We start from the raw sequence: 27,909 nt of genomic DNA on the forward strand, positions 1-27,909 counted from the left end.
ATAGAGGTACCTTAGGTAGGTAGGTCTGTTGTATTTTTTCTGGCCGCAGTCCAAGATGGGCAGATGTCGTTGGCAAACTTCCAGTAGCCTTTGAGTCCCGTTGGCGACTAGTAACGTTTAAGCAATAATAATAGTTGAGCCGGACCACATCGTCCAAAGTCCGTACGACTACTACTACTACGTAAATAAGCCGTTGGCGAGTCGGGGATTTGCCCGAGCTCTAGGTATACAGAGTAATTAAGTACCTAGCTAGTAAGATAGACATCTAAGGTATCTGGTAGATTCCAGGTTGGTATACTACCGCGAGCTACCTAACTTAGTAGACGAGATAGGAGGTTCGAGATACCCAGATCGCAGCGTGCACCACCACCACCACTGTTATAGTGTGTAATGCGGGTCTGGATAAGCGGCGAGTGGGCTTCAGTGGTGGAGAATTGAGAACGGAGCGATGGCGAGGGCGATGGCCATGACGAGCACCAGCTTTAGTAAGCACCAAAACACCCAATTCGAGGCGCCTGAAGAGTCGTGAACCACCGGCAAGCGACCAAATTGGCGCCTAGACATGCCTAAAGTAGGTACCTAAAGCCTCCCCGACCCAGCCTTATTAGGCCTAATTAGTGGCCACACAGGGTGATGAGGAGGACACATCGGCCTGTATCCTAATAAGGAGGTAGCCTGTCCTAGTAGTGCGGGATGGAGCCCGGATCAAAGGGAGGTGGTCATTCTTGCTCGCAGCAGCACCTGTATCCGCCAACCCGAGCAAGCAAAATCATCATCGTCTACTCTGCATAAGGTACCTTACTTACCCGAGGGAGGGAGATGAGCTCTCGGACGGACAGATGGGAGATGCTAAAGGAGCCACCTCCACTACTAGTATCTGTCTGAAATCAACGCTGTAGGCACTCGGTGCACCGTAGAAGTGAGCAGGTATGTACCTACCTATAGTTACTCCATGCATCTCTGGATGAAGGGGGCTTGAGCTGTCGTCTTGTAGGTTCCGTTGATATGCCTCATCTCCCAATTTGTGGACACAGGTGCTGCAACAACCCCCTGTAAACACCCAACCATATTATACACTGCATCGATAAGGGAATGTGATATTTCTCTCCATAACAAAACTCCGGTTCGCCAGTAGGTTCCTGGGCAGGTGTCCAATCTCCTGTCGCACGTACAACTTATGGGAGCTGGAAACCCGACGCCCTGAGTACTAGGTACGTATCGTATCTTTCCCACCAGGAATCATCGAAAGTGACAAGGCATTTACGCAAGCAACAGGTCATTCATTCCGTCAGTCAGCCCTGACACCTCCCCCTTTGGCTCGTCTCACGTAACAAGTCTTCACGACATCGATATTGGCTGGTGCCATTGTGGCTCAAACTCGGCACACCGCTCACAATCATCCAGACCACGCGATTCGAGTCCACGGACACCCATTTGACCACAACTCTCCAGCCTTCCTGACACCTGACACTGCCGGAAGGTCTAAAGCACGTCTTTTCGCCTTCGTATCCAAGCGCACACTTTGACTGTTCCATCTCAGCGGTGCTTTTGCAGGGAAGACAGTCCAACGTGAAGACGCCTCCCGAGCAGCTGCCCGTAATTGTTGCAGCACATCGCTGCCCAGAATACCCAACCATGGCCAACTGAGCAGAAGCCAAAGCGTACCATCCGCCAGTCCTAACTCTCGCCACTCTTATCTGGGTTCCCCTGTTTTTCCGAGAGTATCTTCTCTGCCTCGCGTTTGCCCTCGGGGGTGAGCTCGGGTCCTGGCTCCTGATCCTCTTCCTCCTGCTCTTTGATAACCATCTCTCTCAGTTCTTCCGAGTCCTGGTCAGAAAAAGCACTCTCTTGCACGATGCCGGAGTGGCGACGAGCTTCTCCGACAATCATCTCTACCTCACTGATTGCGCTCTTGTCTTTGGTCGCCTCATTTTCCACTCCAATATCAATCTTGGTGTTTTGCTGCAACTTTTGCGGGTCGAACCGGACGACCATGACCGACAAGTTGTCGGTCGAAAATCGAGCCAACGCATAGTCCACCAGCATCTTCGAAGCAACCTGAGGGTCTCGCTCATTGCGGATCAAATCCACCGCCTCCTGGTCAGAGCAGACATCCCACAACTAAACAAAGTCAGTGGGCAAGAATCAAGGCAGTGCTTCGGTCTGAACTTACTCCATCACATGCTAGAATCAGAAATTCGTCTTGGTCGGGTTGGATGACCGTTTCGGTGGTATAAGGGTGTCCGGTGACCAGATCCTTGAGATAAGAATCGCCCAAGGCCCGAGTTACAGCCAAAACTCCGTTCACGCGGTTGTTGAGGATTAACCCGCCCGCTTTCGAGATGCGACGGCCCTCGTTTTCATCCATCCCTTTGTGGTCGTACGAGAGACGAAGGGCCTTTCCGTTCCGACATAGGACAATGCGTGCATCGCCCACGTTAGCAGTATACAACACCCTCTGACGCGTAGCCTTCTGTTTCGCTTCTTGAATCGCTGCCGCAGTTGCTTCTGCAGTCGAGTTGGACCGCGGTGTGGCATTGGCATCCTTGTCTTCTTTCGCGTTGTCGTGCTTCTCTGCTTCCTTAGCGGCTGCTGCGGCTAGCGCTGCAATGGCTTGTGATCCAGTTGCCGAGTGGTTAGTCGGCACCCGATCTTCCCATCGCAGAACAGCAGTAATCGCAGTGGTCCCGCTATTTTTCAATGGCAGCCTCTCCAGCTGGTTGTCGGCGGTGGTGTATGTCTGATCAAGTAGTTCTGGAACAGGGGTGTTGGGATACTTGCGCATCAGATCTTCCAAGATGACATGCAATTTCTTTCCACACCATTCGGCAGCGAAAGTACCGGCGTGCCCGTCGAAGATGGCGAAATATCCATTGTCCGTTTCTACCACATGTTGGCCTGGATCCGATGGCACATGCGTCAGACTGTTGCGGGACTCTGTAGATTTGCTCTTGGATAACGAGATGTCAGAGGAGGCCAGGACAGGGGCGGGGGTGCCGAGGAAGTTGTAGAGGTAGGCATGAGTGTCTTCCATCGTTCGACGACATTTCTTGTTCCTATCCTCCGTGACTCCGACTAAGAAGGAAGAGTTGGGCGTCGGTTGTGACTCGCCAGCAGAGTTGTTGTTTGAACCTTGAGGCACACTCAGCGCGGGATCAGTCCTGGCTAGTTTCTGCATGGGTGTTAGAGGACCGTCCCTGTCGCCGTGGATCAGGGAGTTTTTGGCCTGCGTAAAGATGTCTCGGGCTTTGGAACTGCTACTCCGGCGTTTCTTGCTGGGGTCGGTGGTTGGCGACGCAGTCTTCTCTTCCAATTGACCACTGGTTGGAGATTTGGGAGCGAGGTCGTTGGTCTGGACAGTGATACCACTTGTTGGCGATGAGGGTTTGTCGTTATCGCCGTCGGTGCTGGTACGGGCAGGTATGCTATCCGTGTCTACATCCCGGTCTTTTTTGCTTCCAAACATGCGATTGAAAAGGCCCCCATGTGAGGAGGACCTCCGCTCGGTTGTGCCAGCCAGTTTGACGACTTGCTGGTGGTGGCACGGGCAAAGCGATTGCTCTCGTACAGAAAAGGACCGGCGCTGCGACCGTGAGGCTGTAGGACAACCGATCAACTATGCAGGGAAGATCCTCCCTGACCAGTTGCTGCGATATCGGCTGGGAAGGCGGCGGACCTGAGGTCAAAACAGGACGTCGTTCGAGGCAGGGTGTGAGGAGGCCCAGGGAGACCGGGAAGGTCGAAAATAGGTAGAAGGATGGCCAACAGCGGCCACGAGTGGGATGGCGGTGCGTAGGTAGAGGTGACAAGAACCAGGTACTGTCAGTGGCGCAATAGAAAGATGGTCAATGGGATCAAAGGTCTGGCTGGAGTGAGACGTGGTAGTACTGGAGATCGAGAGAGGAATGGAGGCTGGCTGGCTGGCTGGATGGTTGGTGAATGGATGAATGGATGGAGGTGCAGTGGTTGTTGTGTCTTCGAAGGTGCCGACGATGGCTGTGGGGGAGGGGAAAGGGAAATGCAGGTGCGAAAAGTATGGAGGTTCACTGACTGACTCTCTTTCAATCAAGCTGCAAGCAGGCGGACCTCTTTCATCATTACTACAGCCGCGCTTAAGTTTAGGGCCTGATTCCGCAGTCTCTTTCACCGCTCACTGCGCTTTTCTCGCTGGGCTTTACCCTGTACCTACCTTAGGTACCTACGTCCAAAGATACGCCGACTTGTATCATCCTGCCAGGCTCTGTCCTCCACAGCGACCGCCCTGTCTCTTTGGCCCGTTTCCAGGCATCGCCATGTCTGTCATCCTCACCCACCTTAACCCTTGTTGGCGCTACCAAGTACCAAATAGCCACCTCGGTGCTCCGTCGGCTCTGGATGTACCCTACTGGTACGGCAAGCATCTACCGTGGCGCCCGGGACTCGAAGCGCCCACTTAAGTTAACAAACGAAGCGAGGAGCTTGCCAGCCGAGGGCGTTTATCCGCACCCTGCGTGAAACCTCGCGGGATAGGCATAGCAAAGGTTAGGGGGTGATTGTCCCCAAAGCAAGGGCAATATTGGGAAACCAGTCAAGATATACCTACAAACTCGTCTTCTGTTCGCAGGTATCCGAGGTACTAGTACTACTGGGTGCAGTGCGCTTCAAGATTGACTACGGTGGTGTGGCACCAGCAACCCTGGTCTTGTTATCTACCAGTACCTAAGGTATGGAATCAAGTGGAGAAGTCGAAGCAAAGCTACCAGTTGAGACGCCCGATTCGATACTCCTTCACGCTCAATCGCACCCACAATCTCATGCATCTCATGAACAATGACTTTTTTAACCCGCATAAGCCCCGATGGCTCCTGGGGGCCCTTCCAGATCGATACCCGCAACTCTCCGCCTCGTTTCAGAAGAATCTCGGACCAAGTTTCCAAAGTACTTCCGTGCGACTTCGCTCTCGTGCTTGACCTTGATCACATTCTCTTTCTTCTGCTTCAGTTCATCGACGCCGCGAGTAAGATCCGTGGTCAGCTGTTGTGCTGGGTAGCGGAGCACTCTTCGGACCTCGCCGGCAATGCGATTAGCATTGCTGTGAGTGTAGTCCATTTGCGCCAGGGTCGCCGACATTTTAGATGCCAGTCGGGGAGGCAGCGTCTGAGGAATGGTGGACAGAACGTAGGCCACGGTCAGAATGGCTACAGCAACAGTTAGCAGATAGTCCAGACGGTCACAGAATTGCTTCAAATGGACAGAGAATTAACTCACCAGCAGCAACAACACCTGGCACGATCATTCTTCTCAGATTCCGACTGCCCATGATCTTTGCTGCCCCAAAGGCACCGTCAATCCAGCCCACACCGCCAATAGCTCTGGAGCCCACTGTCCCAACCAACGTAAGAGCCAGACCAGTCCCGACCGTCTTCTCCTGTCGCTCCCACAGACCTGCCACATCAAAGAAGTCCCAGAGCTCCACGTCCGTGTCAACAGAGCGGACCAGCGCATCCTTGCGTCGCTGAAACATCTTGTCTGCTTGGAAGTTGAGATTCTCGTAGCTGCCTCCCACGTGCAATAGGCCCAGAGACTTGATCATGCTGACCCCTTCAACAGTTTTGCTCCTGGCATAGACTTCACAGCTGGCAACGGCGCCAGAGATCTGGTCGAGCATGGCAATTCGAAGGTCCTCAGCATACTGAAAGGCCGAAAGCAGACCTGGGTATTCAATGCCATGATCTTCCTGGCCAACGTTGGCAATGGTACGGGACAATGTCGATCGGGTATGATTGTAGACATCTGCGGATGTTGAGTCGATTTCCTTTTCGAGCTGCTCCGCAATAGCCACGCGCTGCTTCTGTCGATCTTCAAACTCGGGCACGATGTCGGAAAGTTCTTGCGACACTCTGTCGAGCTCCGCTTGTGCGACGTCTCGATTCACCGTGGCAAGTACATTCAAATCACCCAGGCAGTTCATCAAGTAAGTCTTCGCTGGCGTAAGTTTCGAGCGTGCTCTCTTCTCCAGGACGAACCTCCGGAGGGCTCCCTCCAATACCTCAAAATCTTGGATCTTCTCCTTGTCTTTTCCTTTGCCCTTTCCATGGTCCTCTCCATCATCGTCGTCGTCGTCGGGAGGGCTGGACGGACCTGATCCGCCACCGCCACCATCTGGTCCGCTTGATGGTACAGGCGCCATGGGGATGGCATTACTGGACACGAAGTGTACCAGTTCCTGGGCCTCCTTGAACGTCTGAGGGCTCAGTTTGGACAATTGCTCGAGGATTAGTTTCTGACACCGTTGCTTGTCTCGGATGTTGTCGAAGCCGTTGACCACCATGAAAATGTAGGCCTTTTCCTGTGCCGCTTGCCAGATGAATTCCTTCGCCGAGAGGGTGAAGTGATTTGCGGCAGAGACGACGAACACAACCACATCAATCTCCTCTTGCCGAGCGAATACTGCAGTAGTCTTGACTGAATCAGAGTTCAACCCAGGTGCGTCAATCAATGAGATATCCACCACCCCGTTCTTCAGTAACGACTGGTCGATGCTCCGAACGTCCTTGACGTAGACCTTGCATTGCATATACCTGTCATTATCCACCACGATCTTTTCCAACTCCTGCAAGGAATAACTGTCGTACGTGCTTTCATCATTTCTGTCATAGATCGAGTCTTTGTGAACGGCATGTACCTCCTCGACATCGCCGTTTTCTTTCGCCTCGAGGACTTCACAGAATATGCTGGTACAGGGCTGCTGATCTTCGGGGAGAATCTTCCGCCGTAACAAAGCGTTGCAAAAGGTCGACTTCCCGGCGTTGAGATCTCCAGTGATCAGAACCTTGCTGGAAATGTCTTCTATTCTGTCCCGAAGAGCGAGCAGGTGTCGAACACTTTGGCTTATCTTGCCGTCAAGCAACGAAGCGATTGACTTTTTCTCTAGAGAGTGGACAAGCTCCGTCTGTGATAGAGCTCCGACTTTGAGATCCAGCTTGAGGATGGAAAACTCCTGGGCGATCTGTGGCGTGATCAACCGTGGCTCGGGAGTTGACCTACGCTGAGCCTGCGCACTCGACTCTGCTGATGTGTCTTCTCCGAGCGAAGTACCAGCCCTCCGCAGTGATCCTGGTCGGGGCTGTCCCAAATTCTTGAGGAACATGTCTCGTGACAAATCGGCCTGTTCTCTGGTTGACTGAGCCTGGGTGATGGCTGGTCTGCTAGGTTGGGTATCATCTTCGGGGCGCTGTACCGATGGATAATGCGCCGGCCACTGCGCATTCATTTCTTGTAGTTGTTTCAACAATTCCACTGTTTGACCGATTGCCTTGGCCAATGCAAAGCGGTTTTGGTTGTAGTGGAGTTGATGGACATGGCTTGCGAGTGCCCGTTTCTCGGTTTCTGACATGGTCGTGGGACGTCCATCGATCTGCGGAGTATGAGCCGGCGTAGGTCTGTCTCGTAGAAGTTGATCCTCCCATGCGCGCATCTCGCCACCACGTTGCTGTGCATCGCCTGGCATGCTGCCATAGCCTGAATCCCGCTCCAATTGCTCCATCAGGGCTGCAGCATGCGTAGGCTGTCCTCCACTGCCCACCGTCATGTATTGTGGTCGATACGATGGAGGGTCGGTCGGCGCAGGAGATGTATCGTCGGGGTTGTTATTTGGCTCGTCATTTGATGGTTCTCGGGATGAACCCTCACTTGGGAAGTAAGACTGGCTCATTGTTGAAGCGCACCCAGAGGGTGCGTGCAAGGGAAGGTAACTTTCAGCAGACGGAATGGCAATCAATCGCCATTAACAATGCTGGCTATATAAGAATGATGGGTGGTGGTAATGGGCAAAGTCCAGAGCTGCGTGGTTCTAGGTAATGCTTGTTAATAATTGTGGTGGTCGCCGCCCATAGTAAGGTAATAATCACGTATTCAGAGGAACTAGAGGAGACACAAAAGGATCGTGATCCGGCCGCCGGGCCGCTGCAAGTTTGCCGCCACGTCACTGGCTGCGACGTCCAAGGCTGCCACCAACAACAACTTGAACTTCAAAGCGTCGCTCTGCAGAGCAACAACGGACCCCCACCATACCTTGCGCCCGTGGCTAATAGCCGAAATCACGACTCGCAGCGAGGACAACTTGGTGAGACTTCCATGAGCCCTCCTGAGGCAACAAGTCACCTGTGGAACGCTTCTTATCTCCCACTACCTCGCACCCTGGCTTCTCGCGATGAATGTGAGTACTGTTGGATGGCCAATGTCACAGTGATAACCCGCCCACCCGCTAACCTCTACCAGATCATCGAGTGGGCTTTCGGTAAGCGCATGACGCCGGCTGAGAGACTTCGCAAACATCAGCGCGCACTCGAAAAGACACAGCGAGAACTCGACCGAGAGAGGGTCAAGCTTGAGAACCAAGAGAAGAAACTAGTGGCAGATATCAAGAAAAGCGCGAAGAATGGCCAGATTGGGGCTTGTAAGATCCAGGCAAAGGACCTGGTCCGCACTCGGAGATATATCCAGAAATTCTACCAGATGAGGACTCAGTTGCAGGCTATCTCGCTGCGGATACAGGTACGTCGTGGAAGTTGGCGGGCTTGGTATCGGGCAACGCAATTGACCCTGAGCTATGGAACAGACCGTACGCAGTAATGAGCAGATGATGCAATCTATGAAAGGGGCGACCATGCTTCTGGGAAGTATGAACAGGCAGATGAACCTGCCTGCTCTTCAGAGAATTGCAATGGAATTTGAGCGCGAAAACGACATCATGGATCAGCGGCAGGAAATGATGGACGATGCTATCGATGATGTGACGGGCTTGGAGGACGAAGAAGAGGGTGAGGAAGTTGTCAACCAAGTTCTGGACGAAATCGGGGTCGACCTTAACAATGCGGTGAGTCGGCTACGACCTGAAGGTTACGTTTCAGGCACAGCGTTACTGACAACCTCCCAGCTCGGCGAGACTCCTACTGGTATACAAAAGGCCGCCGTCCCAGAAGGGCGAGTGGCTCAGGCCGTGGGCGGAGTTGCCGAAGACGACGATCTGCAAGCCCGTCTTGACAGTCTGCGACGGTAGTCTTTCAACAGCGATTCGGTTTGGATTTTTGCATCTATAAGCACGGCGCCCGGGCGTTGAGATAGAGATTGTACCTTCTGATCATTGGACTCCGTGCTTATGCAAAGGTCTTAAGTGTATGTACAATCAGGCTTGTTTCCCACACCCTCCACGTTAAGTGCAGTATCATCAGCGACGCCGAGTAGCCAAAATATTGATATTGTTGCTGACAGCTACTGCAGCTATACTGTTGAATATATAAAAACGCTCCCTAGTGTCCCTCCTCCCATAAAATGCATGGCACCCTCGCTCCTCCAGCGCTGGTGTGGCCAAGGTAAAATAAGGCCCAAACTTAGAGCCGAATGTGGAATATATAACAGTGCAGACGCGGGCGACGTCCAATTAAGCAAGTCTTCTTGAGCCAGTCTCAAGTCCTGCCCCTTGCCCATCCCCAAAAGACAACTAGATTCCGGCGGGCTTTACTAGGTAATAACAACCGTGATGGGTTCACCCAGGGGAGCTCCAACGTTGCTGTATGCGCCTTCGATGTTGCCTTGTTGCCTGATTAGCACCGTTAAGGACGACAGTTGCCAGAAATGAACTTACCAGGGGGATAGTAATTGCAAACCGTGAAGTACTGAGCAAACGCGGCGTTCGTCAGCCCTTGAGGGCAATATTGAGTGGCACAGCCGACTTGCTGGGTGCCCTTCCAGACGATCTGCGAGAAGTGGCCCCAGTTTCCGAAGTTGCTGGTATCGACATTGTTCGTGTCGTAGGGGCCGGGATAGAAAGGCATCTCACGGTTGTACATGTCATTGCCAATCATGCCAGGGACCTGGAGGGGGGTGTAGCCAGCACCGATGTTTTGGCCATAACCGCCGCCGCCGGTGGTGCTGAGATAGCGTGTTAGTATCGTCTGCTGCCAAAGCCCAAGGAATCTCAAGAATGCAAATACTTACACGTCATGCGCATAGACACACGTTGCGGCAGTCTCCCCTGCAATGGTTGCCAGATTGGTAGCCCAGGTCAGGGCAGCCGCAGAGTGGTTCGCACGGTGGATGTTGTGAGCCTCCAGAATTCCAGAGATGTAGTCAGTGCCCACATTCACTGTCTGAATGGATGCTGCTGCAGAGGTTGTAGTCGAGGCCACAACAGGGGTCGTCGTAACGGCGGCAGTGGTTGAGCTTGTCACAACAGCCACAGTAGTGGATGATGTTCCCGCAGATGTGGTCTGCATGATGGGTGATAAGATACCGGTGGTCGTTGACGCGGCGCTGGTAGAGCTCGCGGCTGGGGTGGTGGACAAGCTGGACGAGGCTGTGGTGCTGCCTCCGATAGGGCCAACAGCGCCACCGGAAGAGCTCGTCATAGAGGTGCTGGATGTAGTTGACATGCTGGATGAAGTGGTGATTGAACCGCCGATCGGCCCAACGCCAAAGCCACTGGAGCTGGAGCTGGAGGACGAGTATCCGCTCGTTGTGAGAGACGAGGTCGAGCCACCGATGGGTCCAACAAGACCGGACGTAGTTGATGTAGTCCTGACCGAGTTGGTCGTCGCAACCCAATCAGACCATGGTTCAGGCTCGTCGCTGGTCGGCGCAGGTCCGATGACGGTGGTGAACTCGGTGTGTGTCCTGGTCAAAGTCGCCCCATCCACCGCATCGTCGTCAGTCCAATCAATCCACGCCAGTTCGTTTGTAGGCTGTGCTCCAGTCCAGACGGTCTTTGTCACGGTCTCCCCAGGGGCCCCGTCCGTCGGGCACAGCTCAATGGCGATTCCGGTTTTCGTGGTCAAGTATCCTTCAGTGGTGTAGACGACAACGATAGGGCCGGCTTTTGTAATGGTTCTCGGCCCAGTAGTCAGGACAGGCGCAACTGCGTTTGTTGTAGTAGTATAGACCTGGACACCCTCCGCAGGAGAAACAGGGGTAACTCGGACTTCTCCATTGCAAGGGCAGTACTCAATCGTCCTTGTCAAGGTGTCTGTGACGGTGACATCCTGGTCAGACCAATCGAGCCAGGAGGCAACAGCGTGCCCACTCGCAGCGAGCACGACGAAGGCGGAAGTAGCGACCTTCATGGCAAGACAAGGAGACGAAATTGATCAGGCAGTACCAGCAGACCGAGAGGAAAGGATGGACTAGAAGCGAAGAAGCGAAAGATAAAAGCACAGTAAAGAGAGCGACTGGAGTGAGTGTCTGTGCTGCGGATGGGAAAATAAAAGAGCGAAGTCCCTAACGATGGGGAAACCAATGCAGCACCCCAGAAGTATATGTTGTTTCCTAGGAGCCCCCATCGTGGCCTCGCAGCAGTGGTGCTACTATGAGGGCGCCCTGTTCAAGACTGGGCTCGTGGAGGGTCTGTTGTCGGGGTGAGTCGAGGGAGATTAGACAGCCCATGGACTGCTGTCAGAACAACCGTTCCCGCCTAGATCATGACAGTGCTCGAGCAGGAACTATGACCAGTCGGGGCCATGTCTGCACTGTGTCTGTTGTTGAGCCGATATATACCGTTAGACAGCTCACTTGGTACCGTGAGCGCGCCAGGGGAGCGGACCGACGAAACTGGAGGTAACAGAAGACCCGTGAATAGGTGTGAGAAAACCACCTACGATTGGACAGGCCCCCTTTTCTGCTGGAGGAAGTTGCGGTGCTTCCGAATAGGAGGTGAAGGGAGGTTCTAGCCGTTAGAAGTGTGTTCGAAGGTTCGCGCTGGTGCAACTGGTCGACCAGCTTGCCTCTTAGTACCTGGAGCCCATCAGGATGTCAGGAGTAACTTGACAACGTGACACACACTGATTCGAGAAATTGCAGGTTGCTGCGTTAAGAGAAGAGGAGCGAAAGCGAAGTCGACCAAATGGGACGCGTAGAGGAGGCTGTCAAACCTGTCAATCCACGGCACCAACCTGTACCATCTGGTTCCAATGCAGGTTACAAAGATTGACTTTGAGGTCGGTGTCTGCAACCATTCGGGATGACAGGTCTGGCGCGACATGGCCCAGCATGGTCCATATCAACATCAATTTGGGGTCCCGCGGGTCGGGAGACGTGCGAGATCGCTTTTTGGTTCTTCTGCTCTACCATGCATCTCAGACTCTCTAGTCTCCTGCGAAACGAGACACGCTTCAGTGTCTGTGCTCTTGATGCTGCCCGAGATTGGACAAGACAGTCCACAATGTCGATCCGTTGACGAATCGAGGACTCAGGAACGGGGCGATGGGACCGAAGTGGATGGATGAGCGTTGAGATGCTGCTGTCAACAGGCGACGATGGAAGCGGATGAAGTCGCAGTCTCGGCAAAGCTGCCTTGGATCATTCGAGGGGTCGTTGCCTGCGCCTGCTTGTGATTGGCGGATTGCAGTCACCGTCGCAAGCCGCTACTAGTAGTAGTCGATATCCCATTGCGCGGTCATAAACGAATGCAGACTCAACGCCGAACCAAAGTACAAACATCAATTTCGGCTTACTACGCCACATGCTTGACTATTCCTGCCTTTCTACTGACACCGACACCACACTGTATCGGTTGTTCCAATGGTCGCTGTGCGTGATCTCACGTTGTCGCCATCCTAATTCGCGCCAGACACCAACTTTCTCGTACCATTTGATCCCTGCTGCTGTGGCTCGACGCCTCGCAATGCATCGGTCCAACATCACGCATAATAATGGTTGAGCAGGGAGATGAGCCAGGTGCTTCCTCCAAACCTCGCAACGAACGTCCGTTCCTGTATCCTTGGGTTAGTGTGGCTGCACAACAATTTATCTGTAGCTGAGCTAACTGTTTGCCAGAACCGTCGTCTGCGTCATTTGCACGGCATCTCATTGCGCAATCTCCATGTGACGGCCCCCATCCCCAGAAGTCGCGCAAAGACAATCACCGACGACGACGCACCTTACAGCCTGGCGTCCCCCTCCAAGCGTGCCTTGCAGAACGACTCAAAGCCCTTGACCCAGTCGCGCTCTTTCACGGACCTGCACTCCGCGCTTGACGAACCCTCCAACCCAGCTGCCCTTCACAAAGCTGCCACCTCCTATGAAAAGCATGAGATACAGTCCGATAGGCCCGGTGGGGGCAGGCTTCGCCGGAGCAGTACTTTGCACTGGGCATCAGCGAGTCCGCGAGCTCGGCAATCGAAGTTGGAAGATATCCTCGTAAGCCGTCTGGCGGATTCATGGGTGTCTGTCCACTGTCCAGGCGTTCCGGAGCCGGTCTACATCACCGAGGTAATAGAGAGTTCCATGAACCCAAGCTTTGCGTTTTTCGACTTGGACAGCAGTGGCATCCATGTTTCAAGGTCTGATGAATGTACCATCCGAGTGTGGGCCAGAAGCGCCAACACGGAAGAGTACTGTCTCCTAGTCGAACTTGACCTGAATCTGAGGTCGTTGCAATTCATCGGACGGAGTCTCGAGAATTTCCACCATCCTCTGCCCCAGAATTGTATCCTGCTACACTTATCTGACGGTATCTACACCAGCTTTACCGACCTGCCTGCAGACCCCCACCCCGTGGTAGATGATGTGGTCGACCATCGGAATGGCACGAGTAAACCAGGCTCTTCCTTCGATGCTCTGATGCAACTTGCCAATCTCGACGACTGCATACAGGATGCGGTCAAGGTCAGATCTCAGATCGAGAATGATATCAACAAGATCCTGTCGGAAGCCAACGTGCTGAGTGCTGAAGACGAGGCAAACCCTGGACTTGCCGATGACAGTCCTCAGACCAGGGCTGCACTAGCAGCGGAACAGAAACGATTGCGTCAACTGAAGAAACGAAGGGATGAGCTGAAAGACTCACTGGATCACAGACGCCAGGCCCTGACTACCGGGCGTGACATGATGTCAAAGTCTATGCAGCTTTTGGAGTCGAGGACGCAGGCATGCCAGGACCTGGAAGCACAACTGCAGCAAACCCAAAAGGAATCCCGCGGCCAAATTCGAAGGATATGTGAGACGTTATTGACCATCTTTCCTATTGAACCCTTGAAAAGTCGCACGCTACAATTCACCATTTGCGGCATATTCCTTCCGAATTCTGTCTATGATGACACAAACCGTGACGAGATAGCTGCAGCTCTTGGTTTTACAGCCCAGCTCGTCCATCAGCTGGCGCTGTATCTGTCCGCGCCATTACCCTATCCAGTTGAACCGTACGGCTCCACGTCATTCATCTCAGATCCGATATCGCTCGGGCTCAGTCAAAGAAGGTATCCTCTTCATCCTACGAGCGTGCCCTACAAGTTCGAATATGGCGTCTTCTTGCTCAACAAGGACATCGAATTCCTCATGAGTCGTGCAGGCCTGCGGATACTCGATATCCGGCATACATTGCCCAATCTCAAGTATTTGCTCTATGTCTTGACGGCTGGCACAGGGGAACTGCCTGCTCGCAAGGCTGGCGGGATCAAAGGTCTCATTGGTGGTCGCACTAGCCAAGACCTGTCACGGCGAGCGAGCAATGAGAGCTTGCAGAGCACGTCAACACCTCTGATGCAAGAGACACTCAAGGCAGAGGCTATCAACGGAGGTATCGCCGGCACTAAGGAGAAAGAAATGCCTGTCTCTTTGGTTTCAAAATCATCGGCCAAGGACCTATGATAGAGAACCGGCTTTCCTGAGCAGAATCAGGATCGTTGCAAAAATGAAGACCATTCCAGTGTTGGACTTGGCCCTGGTTCCAAAAATTCTTCGTTGTCAGTGCTTCTCACGTCGGTATGTGATGTTGGCCCTCATTAACAACACGTCCTCAACTTGGCACATGGTGGGTGTCCGGTGAGAACTATTTGCTGAAGTGTGCCCAACGCTCGACCTCTGCAGTGAAACTTTTGTTTTCTTTTTAGCAGTATAAGCCTTGGCCTTCTCTGCTTTTGGCTTTTCTAAACCACAATAAACTAGTCACGGCCATGAATCCCTTTGAGGGGAGGACGATGGTCAGTAAAGTCAGTCAAGCGACCAGTAAAACAAGACGATCACTGGCAGCACAATCAGTTGTTTGACGTAAACAATGTCGGTACCACATGTGACCTTATCGACAGCCTGGACAGCCTGGACAGCGTTGTTGTATTAAGACACCAGCATGAACACCATTACTACCGAGTCAGGGGCGGGGGCCAGGGAAAGTTACAGCCTCGTCGCCTAATTTGCCTGTAGTCCTACGTACTAGTAAGGCTGAGCGCCCGGTCATAGTACGTTAGGTACAGATAGACATGATCATGATGGGCCCTTAGGCGCTACAGAGCCCTTTAGCCACCCGCGCCACCGCCCCTTAGCCACAGTTCAATGCCGGCCCGCTGTCTCTAGAGACCTCTCAATTCGACAGCATCCCGCTCGACCCATTCTCCTCCCGCCGGTTATTTCGGCCCCTCGGAATTCCATCAACCTCAATTGAGCCCGTTCTGCCCCCTTCCTACTACCATTCCTGCCAACCATCACTGTAGCCCAGTATGGGTTACAATGCGGCCAGCCAATTGTCTGGCGCAGGGTTGACCGGCTCTACCGCCTACAAAAACGAGTCCTTGTCTCCAGAGTCCTCAGATCCTACGGCCACGTTACCCCGCGATGGTCGGCCTCATCGTCGCGGCTACCAGGCTTGTCAACGCTGTCGTGAGCGCAAGGTCAAATGCGATCTAGGCAGTGAGTTACACAATCCGCTGTTGCAGGCTCGTGACTGACGGTGAGTTTGTTCTAGGTGTCGACGCCCCGGCCGATCCTCCTTGCAAGCGTTGTCTGCGCGAGCGGCTGAAGTGCGAGTTTGCGCCCACCCGGAAACGGCAAAAGAGGCTGAATGGAACGGCAAGAGACGTTTCGTTTGACGATGTGTCAGATGGTGCAGATACTTCTGTTATGGGCGGTGCCTTGCCGACCTATGGTGTTGCCAGAACGGTTGATCAGCCGTCCCCGCCCTTGGCCAGCACCAGTGCTTTCTCTCGCGAGGGATGGTCACCTGTCACATCGAAGCCATCGATGACTTCTCATCCCCGCGCCGATGCTCTTCGGACACGGACTACGTCTGCACATAGCAATCCACCGACCGAAAAGAGAGATCCCTCCGACGTGCATTTGCACAGTCAGATTGCTGCAACCAAACTACATGCCCCGGTGTCGAATACGCAGGACGCTCTGGGCATTCTGGTCGACGCTGCATTCTCGGACAACAACGCTCCGCATCAAAACCACAGTCCCTTCTCCGATCGCGCTGGGTCCAAGCGTACGATCCTCAACCTTGATCATGGTGGCCCTGAAGCCCCAGACGAAGCAGGCTTCAGCCCGGAAGAGCATGAGGAGCAACAAGCCGGACTCAAGGTTTGGTCCGAAGTGCGTTTCGTCCGCAATGGATGGTTCACAGCCTGGGAAGCCATGCAATACGTGGAGTATTTCTACAAGAAGCTTGCGCTCATGACACCAGTGGTCTTTCCCGATTACAGATCACCTTTCAAACATCGTGATTTGCTGATCAACGAGCCGATCCTCGCCCTCACTATTCTGGCTATTGCTTCGCGCCATATGCCGCTTTCTGGCCACGCTGCGACGACCCGATCCCACCACATCCAAGCCAAACTCTGGAACAGTCTGCGCCGCCAGGTGGAGCGGCTCTTGTGGGGCCAAGAGCAGTTTGGTGGAGGATTCTGTGGAGGGGGAAGTTCTGCGAAAATCCGCGAGTCCAAGAGCGGGCAGATCACTTGGAGTGGGAGCTTGCGGACTTTTGGTACGATCGAAGCCCTCCTCCTGCTCACGGACTGGCAACCTCAGGCTCTCCATTTTCCTCCCAATGATGACGAAACGGGTCTTCTTGACCAGAGCCTCGTCACATCCTCGGAATCAAACACTGCTACATCTACACAGGGTGACGAGCCCAGCCGCAGTAGGGATTATGACAATGTCCCATACGCAAGCTGGCTTGAACCTGCTTGGAGGTCAGATCGAATGTCGTGGATGCTCCTTGGTCTCGCCCAAAGCCTGGCATTCGAGCTGGGTGTATTTGACACCAACCACTTCAATTGCCGTCACGAGCATGGACCTGATTCGGAATGCGCGCGCAAGAGGCGCATCAAGCATCTTGTCCTTGTCTATGTCGCCCAGACGAGCGGGAGAATGGGCATCCAATCGTCGCTCAACGTTGAAGAATGGGAAACTGACACGATTTGGGACCAGACAAGCCAAGATCAACGTCCAGGGCACGCCGACCATCCTGTTGATACCATGCAAGCTTGTTGGGTTCACATCGCCAGAATCCTCAACAGAGCCAATCGGGAAATCTTCTCTTCGCCGCAGTTTACCAGAGACCTTACTTCCAGTGGCAGATATAAAGAATCCATCAACACATTCGCTCCGTTGCTACATCAGTGGAAGAACGCTTTTGACAAGTCGAAGGCCGTCATTCATCCCGTGATGCAGAGCATCCTACTTCTGGAGTACGAGTACACTCGACTCTACATTAACTCTCTTGGTCTTCAGAAGGTGGTGGAATCGTGGGTTGAAGGCGGGTCGAACATTCGCAAGACCACCTTGCTCAAGATTGCGGAAGACAACAAGCCTTATATCGATGAAGTCACCGATGCCGCGCTCAACATCCTCAGCATTGTGGTGGACCGGATTGCTGCCAAAGGCTACCTCCGAAATGCTCCCGTTCGCATTTATCTTCGAAGCTTATCCGGCATGATGTTCACCTTGAAGGTATGTCGTCTGAGTACTGAATTTCGCATATCGTTGGAAACTGACTTGTATGGTACAGCGTTTCAGCGTGGGGACTCACGAGGCTCTGGTTCGAAAGTGCCTCCAACAACTAGAAAAGATTCTCGCTGCCATGTCGAAAGAATATGTAGATGACGTTCACCTGTCATCTTCGACGTCCCGCCTGGTGGGACACATTGTTCGAAATGTGAAGCAGACCTTGATCCGTGTGCAACAGCCGGGGACTGGATCAGCCAGTCCCAGTCGCGAGCAATCTCGGCCACAGTCGCCCAACAACTACAACCACGGTCACGGGCATGAAAATTCCAACGATCAGCAACAGAACCATGTACAGGCTATGAGCGTGTTTCAGCAAAGTCCCGAACTCTACTTGAACGACCCTTTGGCGGGAATCCAAGCCAGACCTATGGCGGAACTCGCATCGCAGACTTTCGTACCTCCCCCCAATTTCAACGGCAACGGCCACGAGGTCGATTCTGCACTGGACGACTCGAGCCTCGACCATACAATGCCGAATTTCTCCATGGATTGGTTCGCCCTTCCGTTGGATAATCTTTGGCACAATGATGGAAACACAGTTGACCAGGGGTTGGGCGGCCTTGGCCCGACCGTGGGGACTCGAGACATGCTGGAGGTGATAACGAATCAAGACTACAACCAGATGCAGTGGAACGGAGAACAGACGTTTGGATACAATAATTTCTGAGGCGAGACCAGTGGTTATCAAGGCCGTGAGTTCGACGACGCTTCGAGACAACGGTGATAGATCCGGAATTCTAGATGGAGTTTTGACGATACCAATGACCACTTAATGATGATGGATGACGGCTTAATGAGCAAGCGAAGACCACGACTTCTGATCTGTCTCCAAACTATGTTACATGGGGACGATATTCCTGCTTTCAAGGGGGCTGTCGACTCGTTGAGGTTGATGAAGGACCCATGAATAAATGTAAATATACTACCAGATACTAGTAGTATAGCGAGTATAGCGATTATAGCGCGGATTGGTGCCAACCCCGCCGAGATCGGGTCGATCATCAATATCATCAAATCGTTAATCATAGGTATTCATCGTCTTCTCACTGTAGCATGATCTTCTTCGATATCACAATATTGCCAGCGACTACTATTACCATACTCAAGTTGCCGTTTCTGTCATGCTGTATCATTATTCGACCATCCTCGGCCATTTCTCACTCACAGCCTTCCTCCCGCAAGACACCGCGCTGACACTGAGAACAGTCCCCCGAGAAATGGTCGCTTGAGTTCCAACACGCGATATCCTGCCCGTCCTGCAGAGTCTGCACACCGTTACGATGTGGCACGCAGATTGCTTCTCCGATCCCGCGAATCGGTAGTCACGGCATGTCCTACGATGCTCAGGTCACCGCTCGCCAACTATGGGGTCAATTGAGCACTCCCGTTGCGAGCCAGACACCCACCAGTGTCTGGTGTACACCTCTTATTCTGCCCAGCGGGGGTGAGTCAACAACATTGAGACAGACACATAGGCCGGACTGACTTGTCGCAGGTATTCTCGTCTTTGGCGCCGACCAGACCAGCACCCTACGCGCCCGAGTCACCTTCAAACTCCCCTGCGAAAACCCGGATTCCATCATTAGCCCCGACACCACGGGCAATTCCTCGGTCATCGGCTTCCAAGATCCTTTCTATGCCTCGATTTCGCCGCAGATATACGCGCTCGCCACCGCGACCGTCATCAGTTATGTCTTGGTGATCCTGATTTTCATCACGCCGAGGACATTCTTTGTGGGAGGTCCCGGTGGAGGCGCAAGATTGCTGGGGCGGCGCGGTGTCATAACGGGGACATATGGATCATCCTCCATCGTCGGCGTCGGGCGGAGACCGCTGCTGCAGAAGATTGCGACCGTGACCGTGGCCATCTCTCTCACCATAGCCACCGCCGACACGTTCTCAGTCGCAGAAAACCAATACAATCAGGGCTACATGGACTCTACTTTACTGGTCGACAATGTCGTGGACAGCCTAGAAATCCGCATCATCCGGGTCATATCGGACACCTTTCTCTGGCTTGCTCAGGTCCAAACGCTCATTCGGTTGTTCCCTAGACACAAGGAAAAGGTCGCCATCAAATGGCTCGGATTCGCCATGGTCTCTTCCGACACCATTTTCAGCATTTTGGATTCCTTTGTTAGTGGCAATCCGAGGACACGTCCGCGCAGCTTTTCGGACGCCATACCAGCCCTGAACTACCTGTTCGAACTGGCCATCTCGCTGATATATGCCTCATGTGTGGTCTACTATTGTCTCTCAAAGCGGCGGTTTGCATTTTGGCACCCAAAGATGAAGAATATCTGTCTCGTGGCACTGCTGTCTCTGATGTCTGTGGTTATCCCAGTAGTGTTTTTCGTGCTGGACATAGCTCAACCCGACCTGGCCGGCTGGGGCGAGTACATTCGGTGGGTGGGCGCCGCGGCTGCCAGTGTTGTGGTATGGGAATGGGTGGAACGCATAGAATCCCTCGAGAGGGATGAAAGAAAAGATGGAATACTCGGAAGAGAAGTCTTTGACGGCGATGAAATGCTCAACATGACCCCGTCAGAAGACGCGAGCTGGCACGGCCACGGTCGGGGCACCGGACACGAGGGCGGTCTGCGCAAGACTACGGGCGAAGGCGTGCTTTCGCGGTACAAGCGACTCCGGGACCGGCTTCCCTTGCGAAAACGCCGCAGAATGGCGCCTCCAGATGGCATCAGCACAGGCACAGACGCGATGGACTCCACAGGACAGCGTTTTCCGCCGCAAAACCAGCTCGTGGTGCCAGAACATCGCATCACACCTCTGAATGGGAGCGACACCGGGAGCGCTACAAGCACCGTTTACGCAATCCGATACCACAATCTGACCAGCCCGTCACCAGATTATCAACATGACTTGAATTCCCAGCCGGAAGCCGGCGCGACGATTGACGCTCCAAAGCCCGAATCATCGGACCGATCAGGGTCGGGCTCTGCACCCTCTACCACTGACAAGGAGATGGCAGTGGTACCTGTGATCTTCGCGCCCGGGGACTCTGCCGGGCGACTGAATTGGCATTCAGTGACTAGTCCATTCAAGCGCCGGAGGGCTGAACCTCCTGTCGAAGTGGCCGATGCGCAGATTGCCAGTGGTATCCGGCGGTCACCAATCGACCGCAGTCTGAATCTGCGCGGTCGAATCGGGGCATTTGCTTCCGCGCAGAAAGAACGCTTGGCTCACCGAGGGGACCTACAATCCGCCTCTTTACCAGTAACCGTGATTCCGGCTCCAAAGGGCAATGAACGGACATGGTCGCCGGATGACATGCGTGACGATCCGACTGCTGACGAGTCAATCCCGATGAACACAATGAGTGTGGCTTCTGCAGAGCAAGGATCAAACGACCCAGCACCGGTCGCTCCTATAGCAGCTGCTGCTCACGGTCGGCCGCTAAGTGCCCAGCCCTATGTGAAGCCTAGCGACACTGGCCGGGATATGTACAGCAGCGTTCAGTATCCCGAGGCTGTGGCCGTAAGACCTGCAGCGCCCAATCCGAGCCACGCGTCCTCCTCTGAGGGTGGAACGACGGCTACCGAATACCCCACCATCTCATCAATTGATCCAAGAAACAGTCATGATGGTGGCGTTACTCAACCAGCCGTCCTGCGCCCAACGGCTTACGTGCCAGCCTCGACCATTCCACCGATCCCGGAGCACACGGTAGAGGACGATCCGGGCGCGCCGCAGAGGGGAACATGACGCATCCCTGGCGGGATGCGACACGTCTAGATCGATGGGGACCGCGTCAGGCTACTATGGAGTCACAGATGCAGCGTCGGATATGGTGCCGGAGATTGAGGTAACGGCCACAGCTTGGGGGCTCACCAGACGTGCTGGCCGACGAGAGGCCACAGGAAGACGGTCCAACCCCGCAATCAGAGGAGATACCGGGGCACATGACCGTTTGGGCCAGTTGAGGCAGGTTTCCGCTGCTGAGAGTAAATGAATGTATCTAATGTTCCATTCAATGTGAGGATAGGTGCAATATGTACTTACTATATATCCATGATAGAGCACGCCGAACACTTAGCACGCGCTGTGCGTCACCGTAATTAATACTGTGGAGCATACAGGTGGAGGTACGCAGTCAACGTCCCTGCGTTTCCGGTGTCTGCCTGTCAGATTTGACCTGGTGAGCTGGTATGTAAATGCTAGCGGAATACATCCAATATGATGGGCTTGCCATTCTGCGCATCCCCCGTCCTCGCCCTCATCCTTTGCAGCCTACGATATCTTTTTCACCGTTGCACCGTTGACTCTCCAACGGCCAGACTGATATGATCACACCTTGAACCACAAGGACCTCGTACGGTCTAAATGCCTGCTTCAGCCTTCCTCATTGCACCGATGCCGCCGCAGAATGACCTTTCGAGCCAACCATCTCTACAGCAATGGTCCTGATATTCAAGGCGCATTTGGGGTGGACAGTCTTCCGCTCACGGTCGTCGCCCACATCATATCCTGTCTAGATGGCGATGTCGCCTCTCTTGTCCGACTATGTCGCACGTCCCGGGTCCTCTTCTATATGACGCTTCCGCATTTGTGGAAAAACGTGACTCTGAAAGCATACAGCAGCATTCGCTACAGAGATGACCTGCCCGAGGGCTTCGGCGGAGCCAGCCCATTCTCGATGGGCCTCAATGCGCTTGTCACCCGCAATGTGTCCAAGCTGGTCCAGTCTTTGAACCTGGAGGGAGAATTCGGCGGGACGGACCTGGGTGCGTATGCAAAAGCCGGGCGCGTCTCGGAGAGTAGCATGATCCTCAACATCGCCATCAGAGCGGCCATAGAGCAGTGTACACACCTCACCAGCTTCAGGTACGCACATTTGAGCAGCCTCGGAGTAGGCGTTGACCTTGATTAACCGTTGCGCAGGTGGGACTTGGACGTCAGAAGACAACCTAATGTCTATGCCGGCCTTGCAAAACTCTCAAAGCTCGAGTGTCTGTGGCTCAGGTTCCCAACGGACAGGTCGCCTCAACCCTTGGTGGAGGCTCCTGCTTTGCCGAATCTCAAGTCACTGACTGTCACGCACTACGATCCCCTGTGTTACCCCGACGAACTCTCAAACCTGTTCTTTCATGCGACGAACCTGGACACATTGAACTTGCACTTCTCGCCTCGAATGAGAGATCAGGGCGAGGCATCCGTGGTGATGACCCGGTTTTTCAGGAAGAACATTGCGGCCAAGAGGAAACTCCGGCTCAGGAAAATCGGCATTTACAATCTTCTTCCCTACTTGGATGCGGCAGAATGTGTGGAAGCCTTAGACTCTTCCGTGTGCGAGGACTTTACTGCTTTAAATACTTTCGGTTTGGACGAAGACACCATGGGCCAACGAGCCGCCGCGCACTTCATTGACCGAGCGTGGCTGGTGCCTGTCGATGAAAAGGACAGACCCAAGCATCCAAAGTCCCTTCGCGTGGATCAGCTACACAAACGACACGCGCTAGACCTGGGCAAAAGCGCCGGCCTGGAACGCCTGTATCTTATCAATGCCCGCTATAATGCTGAAGGGAAGGGTGGGCACGTCCAATCCAGCCCAAATTCGGCAGAAGCTTCTCCTGGTGCTACCTCCACGTCCGTCCCTGCGAACCGTTCGGCCAGGAACACACCCATGCTCAACACCACTCTGCGTGATCTCTATCTGGACAACATCTGCAATGTGTGCGGACCGACACTAAAGCATTTGATTCTTCCAGCTCGATGGCTTCTTCCGACCGAAGTAACCGCACGCCTCATTCGATCGTGCCCCAACCTCACGCAGTTGAGTGCGGCGTTTCAGCGCGCGGACTACGACCTACTCCGGCTTCTGGTCCCGTTTCTGTCCCATCTGTGGGCCCTCCGTCTGCTGGCTCCGATTTCCGATCTCGAAAGTGACGAGCGTGACTGTGACGGCGCCGTTCAGAAACAGCTTCCGCCACGCGACGGCGTCGTCTGTGTAATGGACTGTCAAAATGAAGAGCGGATCGCGCAGGAAATTGAACAAAGAGTCGGGAACAGCCCGGGCGATTTCCCCAACCTGCGGTATATTGGACTCGGAAGTCGTGATTCGATCTGGGAAGTCGGCAAGGTTGTTGAAGAGGTGGTGCGCACGCCTGTCCGCCTGTCTGCGCAAGATGGCGCTTGGGAACTAAGCAATGGGCAGCCTCAGCCACAGAGTGCCAACGGTACAACAGCCAACGGATGGCGCGAAGAGATTGTCCGCAGGCGGAGAGTCAAGCGTATCACGGAGGATGATGTCAAGGACGTCGAGATCTGGAAGATGGATTCCATGGATATTATTTGACGTGCGTCTTGGGCGTTAGCTTCAAGGGTAAACAGCGACCGAACTGTATCAGTGCAATGTAATATCTACCATTCCTCGTATTCTACATTGACTACTACTGTAATTCTAAGAATGAGGCTGCTGGGGCCCATCCATGGTGATGAGACTTGAGAATTTAGAGATACTCTGCCAATATATATTCTAGCCAATCATATAATGCAACTACGCACCTCTTCCCACATCTGGACTTACCATTCTTGGCACTCTAAAAGTGTCTATTCGAGATCCCGGCTAAGGACACACTTTCCGCAGCTTTTCTCAGCCCTCATTTTCTTCTACTTCTACTTCATCCATGCTACACCACTCCTATATGATAGGTAGCTTACCTATCTTCCTCCTCTTCAATTGGTATCATGATCTGGTCTGACAAGTCGGCTGTCTTTATGTTTATGCCTTTGCTCAACTGCCGGGCGTTGATTGACAGCCACGACTCTGCTACCAGATGGATTCTGCATGCCTCCAGCCCTCCCGTGGGCCGGTCAACGATGAATTGTTATCGCGTTTCTCTTCACTTGCATCGTTATCTTGTCATGTCTTGTGCTTTTGCACCGCTTCTATCTATGCTAGAGCTGGCCGTTTCATATTGCCCCAGAGCGAGCCAGTGTGGACAGGGAAGCTAGAATAGTATCGAGCCTCGACCAACGACCAGGCCTTTATGGCTCTGTCGCGAGGCTTTCCAGTTATCTCTACTGCTGCAGCTTCGCGTTTCGCATGGGCTGTGGTTCGAATTTATTGGAGACATACAACCAGTCCAGGATCTCATGTTAACATATGAAACCCGGTTGACAGGGAAAATCACTGTGGCCGTTTTCGAACGCGAATTCGAAATGAAAGTGTCATTGTTGTATAGATGCAGAATCGCCTCGACGCCGTAGAACTCCATGATCGTGATCATTGAAATACGCCCGCTCGTGTCATAATGGCTCGGAAGTCTTCTATGTTCACGCCTTGCCCGACGCCCTTCCCACCATTGGCCTCCAGGATCATGGCCTTCAAGACCTCGTCGCTCACATCCTCCCTCAAGGTCTTCGCAACAGCCCGTAAATCATGTAGACGGATCACCTGCTGCTGGCCCGGTTGCGCAGCGTGCCCGGGATGAAACAGCTGAAATGCCGTGTCAACTTCTTCGGCTCTCGTGTCGTCCGTCTTAGACTTGAGCTGGATGGCGCACAGAGCGAGGAAGTGAGGGTAGGTCACGTAGCCGGACGCGTCTGGATCTAGCGTCTCGATGAATTCCCGCATCTGCGACGGATCGTTCGGCGCGAGGCCTTGCGCTCTGTAGACGCCGAAGAGCCAATTAGTCAACTCAGTGGTCTTTGTTGGCGGCCAGGAAGAAAGCGAAGATCGTACAGCATGGGGTGGAAGCGAAGGAGGACATAGAGACCTGGCCCGGCTTCTTGACAATGGTGACGGTGACTTACTTGAGAACATTCCGCACATCTGTCGTGCGAATGACTCCTGCTTTCTCGTCCTCGTACTCGTCGACATCATCGAGCCGGAAGAGATTCCATGCTTCTTTGATCTCGGCTTCTTCTTCCGCCGTCAAATCGTTTTCTTTGGCGAGTTTCGAGCGGCGCGACTTGGGGGCGGCAGGGCCGGCTCGTGCAGAAGAAGCGATGGATTTGCCTTTGGAGGGCGTTTTACGTGGTGGCTGCGAAGGTCAGATGATGGGCATCAAGGGAAATAGCTGAGGTACCAACCATGACCGGGGGTGAACGACATTGAGCTGGAAATGCGAATGGTCGCTAGAGTAACATTGGCAAGGCACAGGCAACGTTGGATGACGACGAAGTGTTGTTGACTGCGGTGTGGCAATCGTGAAGGATGGAGGATAGGGATGGAATATGGAAGATGGAATGGGTGGTGACGCCACCATGAACTGCCTGATCCATGTTGTGTCTGTATAGAGAGAGACGATGTTGGTCCTACTATTATTACTACTACCTTATTAGATAGCTCTACCTGAGGTATCTACAACATATTCTATACCTCTCCAAGTCTACATCTACTCCCGCTGACGTACTTTTGCCGCCTGATCAAAAGTCCCCTTGATATCAACAACATCAATTCGAACACATTCATCTACAACTTCCCGCCACGATCGTCCTCGCCATGCACTGATGGCCTCGCTACAACGGTGCGCTTCTGTCAATCAACCATGGACGTCCAGCTCTATGTTTACGACCTGTCACAGGTTCGCCTCCTCAAAGTAATCTCACTCCAGTAACAAACATACTGACAGAATACAGGGCCTGGCGAGACAATATTCCCGCGCGTTGACGGGTGTCCAGATCGATGCTATCTACCACACATCCATTGTATTGAGCAATGTCGAATACTTCTTTGGCCAGGGCATCCACAGGAAAGTCCCCGGTTCAACTCACCATGGCCGGCCCATGTCGATAGTGGAACTGGGAAAGACCGATCTCCCCCTCGATGTCATTGAAGAATACATCGAGTCTCTGGAAGAAATCTACACACCAGAGTCGTACGACTTATTCTTGCACAACTGCAACAACTTCTCCCAGGACCTGGCTATGTTCCTCGTGGGCAAGAGTATTCCGGACGAGATTCGAAGTCTGCCCGAGACGTTTCTGAGCACCCCGATCGGACAGATGTTGCGCGGACAGATCGACCAGTCCATGAGGAGGATGACCCAGGCTCCCGATGCTGCTTCTGGCCAGAATGCTTCCCGAAGTCCCCAAGTCGCCAGAACGAACTCGACACCGGTGGCGAACGGCACTCCTGCTTTGGCCACCGTCAACGGCACAACCACCCACAAAGTTCCCCCAACAGCCATCATCAACGCACAGCCTCCAGCAGAGACGCCGGGACATGTCTACCACATCACATCACTAGCCGAGCTCGATAGTCTGCTTGACGCAGCGAGACAATCTTGCGCTGTCATATTCTTCACCTCCGCCACGTGCGCGCCGTGCAAGATCGTCTATCCCACATACGATGAATTAGCCGCCGAAGCTGGTGTTCAAAGCGGTGCGAAATTGATCAAAGTCGACATCTCCACCTCGCCGTCCGCGCATGCCGTGGCGCAGCGATACCAAGTTCGCGCCACCCCAACTTTCATCACCTTCCTCAAGGGCAAGAAACAGGATGAATGGTCTGGAGCCAACCCGGCACGGCTGACGGGCAATGTTCGCTTGCTTCTGCAGATGGCGAGACTGTCTCCGCACCCACATACCGCTTTAAAGTTAACTACTTTCCAGCGCATCGTCGACACTCCCATCATGTACAACCGCACTCCTCCCCTGGACAAACTACTTGCCAAGATCGGGCCCGAATTCGCCAAAGACCAAGCCGTACAAGACCTCGTGGCGTACATCAAAGCCCGCGACGCAAAGGGTATGACTGAAGCCCCTCTGCCGAATTTGCACGCTTTCAGTGGTTACCTTGTCTCGGCATTTCCGTCTCTACCCGTGGAGACACACTTTGCGGTCATAGACCTTGTACGCGTTGCGGCTGCCGATCCGCGAGTGTCGAGTTTCCTTGCGACAGAGCATGGGTACACCACTCTCACGACTCTGCTGTCTACGACGAACCACGGGGGCGATTTCTCCTCTGCGCCCTACAACATCCAGTCGGTCTCGCTGCAGCTCGCCTGTAACCTGTTCGGGTCGAACGTGTTCCAGGAGCGTGTCTTTCGCGGACAGAACGCAGAGTCAAATCCAGGCGATCTGAACCAGATGATCGAGTCGCTGGCATCGCAATGCCTGCTCTCCCCGCATGCAAATGCCCGTCTCCTTGCCGCGGCACTTGTGTACAACCTCGCCGCGTACAGCCATAACCAA

General features: G+C 53.7%; 10 protein-coding genes across 10 annotated transcripts; 6 read left to right on the forward strand and 4 right to left on the reverse strand.

Moving 5' to 3' along the window:
• Positions 1 to 1,677: 1,677 nt before the first annotated feature.
• Positions 1,678 to 3,178, reverse strand: A1O1_09287 (protein phosphatase; the record flags this gene model as incomplete). The annotated part of the gene is made up of 2 exons (XM_007730143.1): positions 1,678 to 2,121; positions 2,174 to 3,178. 2 exons carry the CDS (start codon positions 3,176 to 3,178, stop codon positions 1,678 to 1,680), a joined length of 1,449 nt encoding a protein of 482 aa, XP_007728333.1.
• A 1,640-nt stretch (positions 3,179 to 4,818) lies between these two features.
• A1O1_09288 (mitofusin) lies at positions 4,819 to 7,693 on the reverse strand (the record flags this gene model as incomplete). The annotated part of the gene is made up of 2 exons (XM_007730144.1): positions 4,819 to 5,177; positions 5,248 to 7,693. The coding sequence occupies 2 exons, from the start codon at positions 7,691 to 7,693 to the stop codon at positions 4,819 to 4,821; spliced, it is 2,805 nt and encodes a 934-aa protein (XP_007728334.1).
• A 498-nt stretch (positions 7,694 to 8,191) lies between these two features.
• On the forward strand, positions 8,192 to 9,040 carry A1O1_09289 (uncharacterized protein; the record flags this gene model as incomplete). The annotated part of the gene is made up of 4 exons (XM_007730145.1): positions 8,192 to 8,197; positions 8,260 to 8,535; positions 8,600 to 8,857; positions 8,918 to 9,040. 4 exons carry the CDS (start codon positions 8,192 to 8,194, stop codon positions 9,038 to 9,040), a joined length of 663 nt encoding a protein of 220 aa, XP_007728335.1.
• A 553-nt stretch (positions 9,041 to 9,593) lies between these two features.
• Positions 9,594 to 11,099, reverse strand: A1O1_09290 (uncharacterized protein; the record flags this gene model as incomplete). Its single annotated transcript, XM_007730146.1, has 2 exons — positions 9,594 to 9,912; positions 9,979 to 11,099. The coding sequence occupies 2 exons, from the start codon at positions 11,097 to 11,099 to the stop codon at positions 9,594 to 9,596; spliced, it is 1,440 nt and encodes a 479-aa protein (XP_007728336.1).
• A 1,584-nt stretch (positions 11,100 to 12,683) lies between these two features.
• Positions 12,684 to 14,619, forward strand: A1O1_09291 (uncharacterized protein; the record flags this gene model as incomplete). The annotated part of the gene is made up of 2 exons (XM_007730147.1): positions 12,684 to 12,755; positions 12,808 to 14,619. 2 exons carry the CDS (start codon positions 12,684 to 12,686, stop codon positions 14,617 to 14,619), a joined length of 1,884 nt encoding a protein of 627 aa, XP_007728337.1.
• An 845-nt stretch (positions 14,620 to 15,464) lies between these two features.
• On the forward strand, positions 15,465 to 18,418 carry A1O1_09292 (uncharacterized protein; the record flags this gene model as incomplete). Its single annotated transcript, XM_007730148.1, has 3 exons — positions 15,465 to 15,654; positions 15,710 to 17,694; positions 17,753 to 18,418. The coding sequence occupies 3 exons, from the start codon at positions 15,465 to 15,467 to the stop codon at positions 18,416 to 18,418; spliced, it is 2,841 nt and encodes a 946-aa protein (XP_007728338.1).
• A 662-nt stretch (positions 18,419 to 19,080) lies between these two features.
• A1O1_09293 (uncharacterized protein) lies at positions 19,081 to 21,474 on the forward strand (the record flags this gene model as incomplete). The annotated part of the gene is made up of 2 exons (XM_007730149.1): positions 19,081 to 19,195; positions 19,247 to 21,474. The coding sequence occupies 2 exons, from the start codon at positions 19,081 to 19,083 to the stop codon at positions 21,472 to 21,474; spliced, it is 2,343 nt and encodes a 780-aa protein (XP_007728339.1).
• A 661-nt stretch (positions 21,475 to 22,135) lies between these two features.
• A1O1_09294 (uncharacterized protein) lies at positions 22,136 to 24,064 on the forward strand (the record flags this gene model as incomplete). Its single annotated transcript, XM_007730150.1, has 2 exons — positions 22,136 to 22,593; positions 22,651 to 24,064. 2 exons carry the CDS (start codon positions 22,136 to 22,138, stop codon positions 24,062 to 24,064), a joined length of 1,872 nt encoding a protein of 623 aa, XP_007728340.1.
• A 930-nt stretch (positions 24,065 to 24,994) lies between these two features.
• On the reverse strand, positions 24,995 to 25,806 carry A1O1_09295 (uncharacterized protein; the record flags this gene model as incomplete). The annotated part of the gene is made up of 3 exons (XM_007730151.1): positions 24,995 to 25,379; positions 25,525 to 25,754; positions 25,804 to 25,806. The coding sequence occupies 3 exons, from the start codon at positions 25,804 to 25,806 to the stop codon at positions 24,995 to 24,997; spliced, it is 618 nt and encodes a 205-aa protein (XP_007728341.1).
• A 455-nt stretch (positions 25,807 to 26,261) lies between these two features.
• Positions 26,262 to 27,893, forward strand: A1O1_09296 (uncharacterized protein; the record flags this gene model as incomplete). Its single annotated transcript, XM_007730152.1, has 2 exons — positions 26,262 to 26,297; positions 26,353 to 27,893. Coding segments are annotated over 2 exons (1,575 nt in total), but the record flags the coding sequence as incomplete, so codon positions are not given.
• Positions 27,894 to 27,909: the final 16 nt, after the last annotated feature.

The sequence above is a fragment of the Capronia coronata genome, assembly GCF_000585585.1.
Source record: "Capronia coronata CBS 617.96 chromosome Unknown acBCG-supercont1.11, whole genome shotgun sequence".
NCBI classification, from domain to species: Eukaryota; Fungi; Ascomycota; class Eurotiomycetes; order Chaetothyriales; family Herpotrichiellaceae; genus Capronia; species Capronia coronata.